We start from the raw sequence: 11,131 nt of genomic DNA, 5'->3' as shown, positions 1-11,131 counted from the left end.
GCCAGGCAGAATAGAGGAATACAGAGGATTTTTACGGTCGACTGGCAGCCCAACACAGAAACACTCATCGATTGAATGTAACCTACTTGAGGGCGTTCAGGAGGCCTTCTACGTTGTCTGCCGGCTGGTCCTTCAGGACTTTTATGCAGCCTTTCATCTGAGAGTAAAAAAACAATGCGAATGAGAGCGCAGCATCACAAAACAAATCCACAGTCACGCTGTTTCCATGTGTGCAGCAGTGTGAGTGTGAGTGTGTGTCTCACGTCTATCTTCGAGGACTTGTTGAAGGCACCGTTGGGATGGACGTGGTCATAGAGAATGATGACTCCGACCATGACCCTCATGCAGAACAGGAGCGTGTCCTCGCTGCTGAAACGACTCGAATACTCCCTAAAAAAAAACAGACGGAGGGAGAGAGAACGGGATTAGAAACGGAAGGAGGCTTGAAATGAGGGAAAAAAGAAACTACATCATTTTTTGGTGTGCAGCTGAGTGAATACATGTGTGAGTGTAAATGTCTTCTGAGGCGTTTTGTGTTGAAACCAAAAGGTTTCAAAGACTCAAGGGCTCGTCTTAAAATACATGAACTCAACTTCACACAAGCTTTTTGGGTTTCTGCTTTTCCTTTATCGTGTTACGAAGCATTTTTTGTGCCCACAGTTACTCTCTCCCACAGAAAACTGCTGCTGCTCTGCCTGAAACACCTGGTTTGGAGTTGAGCCTTTACTTCTGTAACTTACGTGCCGATATTTTAGATCACACTACTTCGCTCGGCATGACCCGCCCCTCTCTGCCTCTGATTGGCTACATCCTGCACATTATGTAATGGAATAAATAAGTAGAAGTGCCAAGTTTTGATCAAAGACTCATTTTGAATGTACAATCTATTAGAAACCTGTCATGAGTGTGTGTGTGTGTGTGTGTGTGTGTGTGTGTGCGTCTGTACTCACGGTGTCTCCAGCATGACTTTACAGACGCTGGCCATGGTGCTGAGACAGTCTGTCGTGTTCTCCAGTGGAAGAGTCTTGTTCTGCAGAGACAGACACAAAAAACAACAACCGATCAATATGATTATGGATTGTTCAAACATGACGGTGTGTTTTCTGTCGCAAAACAGGAAATAAAGAACAATTTAAGCAATTAAATGCGTCTCATTTTAGCCTTTTCTCGTCTAAACACGTAGCAGCATTCAGCGGAGAGGTTCGAGCCACAGCATCATATTCAACAACTTCACAAAGACTTTAATGTATCAGAAACTTATGACACTGTAGAAACAGGTGCAGTGTGGGAACATTCTCACCTCTGTCACGAAGTTCGTGGTTGCGTTGCTGAGTGTTTTCAGCATGGGCGTGGCTTCAGCGTAGAACAGAGACATCCTGTTGGCCATCTCATTATTGACTTCACTCTCAATGTCCAGCTGAGATCAACAGATAAACAGTGTCAGTGTGAGAGAAGCATCATCCAGACAGACAGTTACAACTAGTCAGAACTTGGGAACTATTATTTTGGTTCATTTCTGGACTGTAATGTCACATGAAACTCCCTGGTTCCCACTCTCACTCATTATCCAGGACTTTTCCAGTGACAATCCAGCTGGTACGACAGACACGGAGTTATTAAGCTCCTTAATTAATCGATTTATAACCTCTCTTGTGATTTACAGTGTATTATCCACAGCTGCCTGAACGCCAGTAAACAAGGGCTGATGGAAGTTGTGGTTTCATCAAGAACAATATTAAATATAGGAAATAAAGAATAAGACAAGTCTCCTATAACGAACAACTCACTGGTTTACTACTATTTATTTTTGTTTTGTTTGTTTGTTTCAGGACAACACAAGATGTTCCAGGACGTGTGTGAACCCTGAACTCACATTCATGTTGTTTATCCGGTTTCGACTGATGGTTCTTCTGTAGTAGCTGAAGTCGTTCTGAATGGCCGGAATTCTCATCTGTCAAAAAGTGGACGACAACATACTGTTTCATACAGTGTACTGTGAGGCAGAGAGTGAATTAATGAGGGCAGTGTGTGTGTGTGTGTGTGTGTGTGTGTGTGTGTGTGTGTTATTGAGACAGCTCAGCAGACCTTCAGCTCGTCAAAGCGCAGAGTGAAGTGGAGGATCTCAGCAAACTGTTTGGCCAGCGCCTGCTCCCTCTCCAGGTGCTGAGTGGGCGTGAAGGGCGGACATGTGAGGCACTCCAGTAAACTCTGCAGGGCCTCCTCTGCACACACACACACACACACACACACACACACACACACACACACACACACAGAACAGAAGTGAGCTGCTGTGTAGGAACCTCTCTTAGTTCCTCTTCAGAATTTATTTGAGCGTGCATATTTTAACTGGAGAAGGAAAAACAACCTGAACACTTCATTTCCTACTTGAACTTCCTTATCGCATGAAATCACTTGTAACCCAACAAAACTTCATATTGAAAATATTCTCTAGAGCCTGATGCCAGCAAGCTGACAGTTTTATTCCTCCAACACTTTCCTGTATATTATTCACTTGACTTTAGCACAGAAGTGACATTAAACATTACAAAATTAAGACACAGCTCTTCACCTTTATTTAACCAGGTCAGAGATTGATAAAGATTAATAAACCAAGACTGTAATGTGACGTATTCAACAAAAAAGAAAATATTCTTTACATTCCTACAGCCAAGACAAGACTTCTACATCTACACTGTGATCCCACCTAGTCTGAGAGAGAAACTGTAGAACTTCTTGAGCTTGATGACCAGCGGGCAGACGGAGTTCCAGGCTCGCTCCTGCTGCATGAAGTCGTTCGGGTTTTGAATTGCCTGGAAGAGAACAAAACAAACAGAACAATGACGTGAGACGAACATCCACCGTGAAGAGCCGCGGTGATCGTCGACATCCAGCACCGGCAGGGTTTCCTCACATCTCTGATCTCCTGGCCGGCGCCTTTGTACGCCTGCAGACCCAACAGGATGCTCTCAGAATCCTGGAGGACCGAGTTCACCTGGTTCCACACATCACGCTCCATGTCTGTCGGCTGTGCATCTGACACACACACACACACACACACACACACACACACACACAGACACAGACACACACACACCAGGACAACAGTTAGCTCATCTACTGCAGCAGTCAACGTCAAAACACACGTCAGAACTGATTATTCTCGTCTTTTCACATCAAGAATCAATTTGCAATTTTGCTTTGTTAGTTTAGCAGATTTAACTCCACATAGATTTGACTTCTCTTGACTTTTCACTGTGACTTGATGTGAAAAGGCTTCGATTAAATAACTAATGACTGTTTTTACTGACTGGGGCAGGTGTGCTGAGTGATTCTGTCAACAAGAAAATGACTAAAACTTTCTACCAAAACTCTTTTTTTGAGAGAACGAGTACAGAAACACTCGGCACACTGAAGTGTGTTGGGGTCAAAGCTACAAGCATCACATCACTTCAGTGGATATTTATTTTTATGCTTTCAGCTCATCAACGTGAGTCCATCAACAGTCAGACAGCAGAATCAGCTGCCACGTGCCTCCAGGCTGATGCCTTTAATCTGAACTGCAAACCAAACGTTGCTAAGTACTGAGGAGGCTGGAACTGTCTGTAAAACAATGAAAGCACTCCGCTGTAGACCGAAAGGCTCCAGACACATAATCAAGTATCTGTAATGTGTCTTGACGTCTGTAACTGAACACACTGGAGCTGGGTGCATTTACTGCATCGTGCCTTCAGCTCAAAGACGAAGTTTAAAACAAATCTAAAATCCAGGCAGCGATATTTGGAGACTGACTGTGGAGGAACTACCACGGTGTGTATGATGAATATACAGAATGAGCTGAAAGCTTTATGTAAAATATGCTTTGTGTTTCTGCAGGTCAGGAGTCAAAGCCTGCTGGAGCTCTGGGATGAAGCTACAGCAGGTCCTGTTTACAGAGATAACAATATTCAGGGTATTAAACTGACTGTATACATTCTTTGGGAAGTCTCTGATTACATTTAAACAGGATTCTTCTGTCTGTGACCTACAGGGAAGTGGACCGCTTGTTTCATTTTTCCTGCATGGTCTTGATAAGAACATAAGATAGATTCATTGCTCTGCAGATCCCATATATCTCACATTCAGGACATATTTTATTCTAACAAATAATCTGAATGTTTCTACAGGAAGCTAAAGATTCTCGGTCTTCGGCTATCAGCTCTAACTAGCGACATAAAAAAAAACAAACACACAAAGCCTCGGGTCTGTTTTGAATTTCAAAAACTCTCCCACTGTCACCGTTTCCTCTTTGCTGAATAAACAAGGCCTGAGGTTGGCTTGTATTGTGAGACGGGCTGAAATGCCACTGTGGAGGCGTGTTGGGTTTTGTGTTGTAGAAAAAAAAAAGGACAAAGCAGATTTATTTGCAGGTTTAACAATGAGCCAATTTGTCTGTTTGATGTGAGCATTAGGAAGCAGAGCAATAAAGTAGATGATTTAATATCTTTTCACAGCGATGAGGGTTTTCTATCGTAACAACAGTCGAGTAAAGCTGATTAAACCGTGAAATGATCGCAACAAATAACAGGATTATGCAGGAAGAGAAACAAGAAGGAACTGTGATATAATGCAGCTGATAATAATGTGTTAGTTACCACATTATACCAGGTACATTTACGTGTTGTATAATAAAGCAGGCAGGCATGCAGACGGGTTAGTCAAGGTCAAAGGTCAGCGCTATTTTTCTTCAGCTTGGCGTGAAGTGAATGGATTTTAAAAGTTTACTGAAATCAATCATCAGTTCTGCTCAATTCAAAAAAGGGGGGGAAGGTTGGTGATACAATAGCTGAATAGTCTGACCCCTGACCAGCTCAACAGACGCTCGAGGAAAAATGACTCAGGGATGTAAAGGAAGGGAGAGCAGAAGGAAAAGGCACAAGCTGAGCTCACTTTCAAAGTCAAGGAAAAAGTTTGGCCCCTGTTCAAGCTCTGTGCAAGTGAGCACTTTTAACAGGTTCCCCATTTGGTTTCTGCAAGAGAGAGAAGAGAAGAGAAAGAGAAAGGAGGAGAAGTATTTGTGTTGTTAAAAGTCATCAATAAGTTATTAGGCTAGATCAGAGCTGAGAGAGCAGAAGGTCGAGACCAGGTGAAAGACAAAGGAGGAGGAGGGGGAAAAAGAAAAGAGGTGAAGAGGAGTGGAGCATGAGCAGACTCCTTCAGGGCATCAGGAGCACAGACCTGCTGACAGAAAGGAAACAGCCGGGCAGGTTAACGTCCCTCCCTCCCTCCCTCCCTCCCTCCCACATCGCTCTCCATCCATCTCTCTCCCCCTTTGTTCCACTCCGCGGCCAGACTTACTTTCAAAGTCCAGGAAAAAGTGTGGATAGTTCTCTATTTCCCTTGTTAGGACTTTTAGCAGGTTACCCATCCCAGCAAACCTGATGGTCAAAATACAGCAGTGAAAAAAACAGACATAAAAAAACAATACATGAACACATCATTTAGAGGAAACATTAGTGTAAATTAACTGTGAGAAGAGAGAACATTCACGGTAATTAGGAAACATGTTTTATCTCCCGTCTTTGTTTTGTCTGAATGGTGGTTTAAGATGGAGAGAGAGATTTCCTTCAATCATGACAGCACCTCTGTTTATTTACCAACAACACAAGTTAAATGTGTACTATACTATTAGAGATGTCCATGTAAATGTACGCATGTTTCACGTGTTTTTGCTTGTCAGTAAAGAGGCGAAGCTACATTTTCCTTCTGATGTGCTGAGGCCTTTCTAAAAAAACGCGGCCAAACACGAAGGATGTAGTCTTAAATGGCAGTTACACTCTATAAAGGTTTTATTGGAGGCGAGAGGCGGAGGGTGAGGTAGCAATTTCATCAGGAAAAGTCTTCCTCCTCAGCTGTGGAGGGTGGTCACACACTCTGTAATCACAGCAGGGCTCAAACTCACTGCAGCGTGACATGACGCCATGATTACAGTAAAAAAAAAGGGGGGATGTTAGTGTATATCGTTGGGATGCAAATGGGAATAGCGTAACTTTGGTTCAGAAGACTTAATCCGAGGTTACATGGCCAGGTTATTACCTTAAAGTCTGAGATAAATAATTTGCAGACCTTGAATCCATCAGAGTCGGTCTGTTATATGGACATGAAGTTGCAGATTCTTACTGTGTGAAGAAACTAGAAGGGTCGCAGTTTTTCTCACACAGATACGACTTCTTTTGATTTTTTAGAAGTCAAAGTGTGAAGAGACAACAAAAGGGAGCCTGTGCTGCAGTGTGCACATGATAATCACACTGCATTTCTCTGCTCAGCCTCCAGCAAACTGATAGCTATTCTCAACCATGGCATTCACGCCTCATCATGTACGCTTCATAAATTCATTCATTCAAGTGCAAATCGGATATAAACAGTCTGCATAGTGCTTTTTATCATAAACCTTATAATGTATGTGGCTGTCAAGTCCATGCAGCCATGACTGTGTCTGGTGTTCATGTGCTGGGTTGCACCAGAGGGGGGCAGTGCTGGTTCACATTCAGGTTTCACTGACACCATCAAAGCTGCACTGTAATGGTGTCGTGTTGGAACATGTGCTGCAGAAGTCTAATATTCTACAGGAACCCTGACCTGCGGCTATTACAACTTCCTCAACAGATTCATCTGGATTAATCTGCAGCCAACTCAGGTTATTCTGCCTTCAGGCCTCCTTAATCTGACAGCCAGTTTGTTCAGAGGAACTATACCACGACAGCAACATCCCCAAAAAGGGTCAGTTTCTTTCTCTGAGAGACAAAAGAACACGTGACGAAAGCTTCCCGGTGTACACGAATGCAATGTTTGGTTTAACATGCTTCTCAGTCAGGACATTTCCATTTGTTACAGAACGCGTGTCAGAGAAAGCTTTAAAGAGGTCATTTAATGTTAATTATCAGGTTCATACGTTTATTTGGGGGTCCTAGCAGAAAAGGTTTTCATACGTTCATTTTCAAAAACAGATTATTTTGTCTGATATGGTGCATCGCTGCAGCATCTCTTCACACATCGTGTCTGTTTTAGCTACAGAGTGAGACATCTCGCCTCTGTTCCATGTTTGGTAAGTGCTACACGTGCGCGTTAAAGTAAATATATTTCATATCAAATATACATTTTATTTAACTCCTGTTACATAGTGATGCACATAAGTTACAGAGGTAAAGGCTCGACTCCAAACCAGGCGTTTCAGGCTGAGCAGCAGAGTTTTCTGTCGGAGAGAGTAACTCTCTCTCTTTTACTTTGCAGAACTTTAACATGCACAAAAATGCTTCATACACACAATAAAAGGAAAAGCAAAAAAACCCAAAAGCAGAATACGACCTCTTTAAAGAGAGGCCTTGAGGAAATCTCTCCTTACTGTAACGCTGTTGGATATCATTCATTTGTCATTTCCTAGTCGACACCAAAATCGCTTCCAGAGACCAATATTTATGGCTTTGAGTGAGAGGTTTGTGTGTGTGTGTCTGTGTGCGTCTGTGTGTGCACATATTAACATAGTTTGCGAGCCAACTCGTTTTGTGAACACTGGGGAGTGTCTATGATTGCGGTGATGTCACTCAAAATGTAGCTGCATTGCACTCTGGTATGCTCATGGCTACTGTTCACAAAGAGCACAAAGATTCAGAGCAAAATCAGAACAAAACCAGCGTTAACATCCGTCTGCAGATCAAGTGAAGACGAGACATTTCCTAAAAATTTGAGCTGCCAACTTTTCTGCTGACGAAATGTTAGACAAGGCAAAGCTCCTGACATGTATCAGCCCAACAGTATGGAGGATGAACGGATTTAACGAGGAGATAAACAAGACTAAGACTCTAATTGTTGCCACTGCCCATCACTTCTGTGCCAGGCAAGCTGCATAAAAAACATGCTTAAACAAGCTCCTTTTCAAAAAAACCGGAGGCCTGAACACAAGTAAAACATGCCAGCGAGTATGCAAATCCACACCTCCTGTAATATCCTGTGACAGTTGATGTAACCAGAAGAAGTGTGTGTTTTATTTCCCCTCCTCGAGGCAAACAAACCACCTGCAGCAGCTTTTTCCACAACTTGTTGTGTCTCGAGAAGCCGAGGCGGAAATGAAACAAACAAACAGCTCCATGCAAGATGAAAATAAAACAGTTCTACTTCTTTCATTATAAAGACCTACATGTTCTGTTCTCCTCATCATCTCCAGTCAACAGTTTCTACCTGGAGTTAAAAAGTTTCTCAGTGCAGACTTCTTCCACTTGACATAGCAGGAAGAGTACAGGTGTAACTAAAACTTTACAAAGGGCTGCTGATCTCTGACCATCGTAACATCGTGACTCAAAAGGCTTCCCACCAGAGAGCACAATTAAGTGGCATGTCCCCTCAGAGTTGCCGTAGGGTGAGAGTTGTTTGTCGTTTGTGATATTTGGGGAGAGGAAATGAAAAGAAGTGTGTTGCGGCTCAGTGCACAGACATTACGTCTCCATGTCCAGTTTATTGTTTTCTTATTAAACCAGCTCAGTTAGGAGAACCAAAGACACTCGGTTAAATTTGCAGAAGCCGAGTTTCTTTTCCTGCGAGCCGCTGTTTCTCTCAGTCGTGCAGCTTTCTTAGCTGAGCTTCCTCGTCTCGTCAAGTCAGGCTTAACAAAACAGTCATGGACATGTAGTGTGGAGATGTCAAAATGTCTCTTGTGATCTGTTGTAACCCAAAAAAGGTCGAGCCTACGTAAAGACTGGATTTGTACAACTCAAGGCTGAGATGTGATGCCATCTTTTACATCCTGCTCACAATCATGATCACATGATCGGACGGGTTGTTTGATTTAGTGCCATTAACGGCTTTCAAAGACTGACTGGACAAAAACAGAGTGAGAGAGACCTGAAAGTGCAGGAGTGACGAAGCATGCGAGTATGCAGCCGAGAGGAGACTTAACTTCATTTGGTGCTTATGTAATGTAATTCTGTATAACTCGAGCTGCAGACTTCAAGCCTGTCGGGCAGGTTGAATGCACGTTTGGCAAACCTGCTTTATCATCGTACAGACATCTTTGCTCAGGCTGCTGCACATCATTTACACTGCGACTCGTGGTATTTAGCGGTATGCGTCTGTGCATTTTTCTGTGCCGTCCTTGTGGAAATCAATCATTCACATCTCCTGACGAGAATCAAAACGTGCTCTCTGTTACATGACACTTTCCCCATCTGCACGCTTCAAGTCTTAATACCAGACAAGGATGGAAAAAGTACGCCGGGAATTTCCTCGTCCGCTCTGTTCCTCTTTCACAACCACTTATCTATACTGCCTGGACTGAAAGTGTGGAAACTGACTTTCCTCTTTCCCGGAGTATTTACAATCAGCTGACGGGGCTTCAAATAAAGTGGAATAGCACATATAGCATACAACATAAAGGGATTTTTTTTGGGTGACGAATATGCTTTATAAAGTACATTTCTGAGACAAAAAGCGTCCCCTTAATAATACCCTTCACAAGAAAAAAGAAGTGATGGTGGCTATCTTTGTCACAGGGACAAAAACTCAAAAAGGAACAAGATATACAAATCTATTACCTAAACAAAATATAAAGTTTAAAATCCCCCCAAGATGTCCAAACGGTGTTGAAACAAACCTCAGACAACTTGTCCATCCAGCTCAGTGACCTGCCTTTCATTTTTACTTTCAAAGTGCCACAAGTTGTTCTCGGTGACACAAAGAGAAAGAAAATCCCCCAACATCCCCACTGTCCTCCTTCAAACCTTGACTTAAACATTCCCCTTGCTTCAAAAAAATGTGCTTGTGAAAGCGCGCAACAGTCTCGAGGCTATTTGTACTTTATAATTAAAGCGCTAAAATGAGAGCCACGTTTAAATTGCCTTCGCTGCCGTCTGTCTGACACGACCTGTGTGAAGAGAGAAACCATCCTGCAAACACAAAGACCTGCTGATCTGCAAAGTGGTGAATGTGATTTAGCGTTTTGTTCAACTACAGAACTTAATATTTGTCTTTTGAAAATGGGGAAAAAGCTTGACAAGCACAATGATCAGATGTCAGCAGTTCTTCTGCATCTGATTAGAGTTGTTCCAATTCCGATATCAGTCTCCAGTATGGTGCGGAAATCCCAGGTATCGGTGTTGGCGAGTATGTGAGTCTACGCACTGATGCAAAGCCTCGTGATTAAGAGACGGGACCCTGCTACTTCCCAGTTAGCTCCCATTAACTCTGGAAGCGTCCCTGTGCTGTGCCTGGCATCTTCTGTTTCTACTGTTGATTTCACACAAGCCAGTAGAGCCTGCAACATGTCAGCTATCTGCCAAAATTTGCCTCTGAATAACCCCACCAGCCGATACCCAAAGCCCAGGTATCAGAATTTGCATTGGGAAGGAAAGAAAATGGTACCGTAAGATCTCACAGTCTGATATCGGCGTAGTTGTGCAGGAACAGAGACAGAGATGCTCAACTAATGTGAAAACCACTCTTGACCTTCAGCTCTTTCCACATATCATATTCTCAATCCAACAGTCTATTCATATGGCAACTGTTGCATCAAACATTAGCAGCGTGATGTGGATGTAGTTTAGTCAAATCACACACAAAAGTCTGGCAGCTGCCACCTGCTCAGATTTGAGAAATTCCAGTTCAATGTTGCTCTTTAGCCCCGAGGACAAACAGTTCAGCAGCCTTCGAGGGAGAAAGTTTTGGGCTTTTTACAACAAGTGCAGACTAATCCTGCTGTAATCAGCTAAGCCACAGCATTGTTGCTGGGCTGATGTGCCTCAGTGGCAGCTTAGACGGTGCTATTACTCAAACATGACTGCACAAGCCCAGAAAACTGTATTTCTCAGTGTGTGTGAGTCAGAGAGACAGTCGCGTACCTTCTCTGGTGGAGGACCTCAGGTTGCCTTCTATATCATCCGCCTTCTCGTTGTCTCTGAAACCAGAGAAAAGACAGAATTACTGTTAAACTCAATATGGAAAAAGATGACTGTTTGTCCTACCGCTATCACAAAACATGTGTGTGTGTGTGTGTGTGGGCGTGTCTCACATCAAACAACATCTGTGCTTCGTACAGGTACAGTATCAACTTTCCATTTTTCTCCTGACACATACAAGCATTCAACAAACAAATGATGCCCTCGCT

The 11,131-nt window shown here is 43.1% G+C and overlaps 1 protein-coding gene across 3 annotated transcripts in view; it reads right to left on the bottom strand.

Annotated features, from left to right (window-relative positions):
* Window positions 1-11,131, bottom strand: part of fam49a (family with sequence similarity 49 member A) — a 34,137-nt gene that overhangs the window by 2,139 nt on the left and 20,867 nt on the right. Inside the window, exons 2-11 of one of the 3 annotated variants that reach the window (XM_037085661.1) lie at window positions 10,866-10,921; window positions 4,930-5,009; window positions 2,915-3,036; window positions 2,708-2,813; window positions 2,086-2,222; window positions 1,874-1,951; window positions 1,301-1,417; window positions 951-1,030; window positions 264-390; window positions 87-157 (exon numbers count right to left, since the gene is read on the bottom strand). In XM_037085661.1, coding sequence (XP_036941556.1) covers window positions 87-157; window positions 264-390; window positions 951-1,030; window positions 1,301-1,417; window positions 1,874-1,951; window positions 2,086-2,222; window positions 2,708-2,813; window positions 2,915-3,036; window positions 4,930-5,002 — 911 coding nt within the window. In that variant the 5' untranslated portion in view covers window positions 5,003-5,009; window positions 10,866-10,921. Of the gene's footprint in view, window positions 1-86; window positions 158-263; window positions 391-950; window positions 1,031-1,300; window positions 1,418-1,873; window positions 1,952-2,085; window positions 2,223-2,707; window positions 2,814-2,914; window positions 3,037-4,929; window positions 5,010-5,337; window positions 5,418-10,865; window positions 10,922-11,131 lie in introns of all 3 variants that reach the window. The other 2 variants (XM_037085662.1, XM_037085663.1) reach the window with 2 other exon arrangements.

The sequence above is a fragment of the Acanthopagrus latus genome, chromosome 22, assembly GCF_904848185.1.
Source record: "Acanthopagrus latus isolate v.2019 chromosome 22, fAcaLat1.1, whole genome shotgun sequence".
Lineage (NCBI taxonomy): Eukaryota > Metazoa > Chordata > Actinopteri > Spariformes > Sparidae > Acanthopagrus > Acanthopagrus latus.
This window is presented reverse-complemented; position numbering and strand designations above follow the sequence as displayed.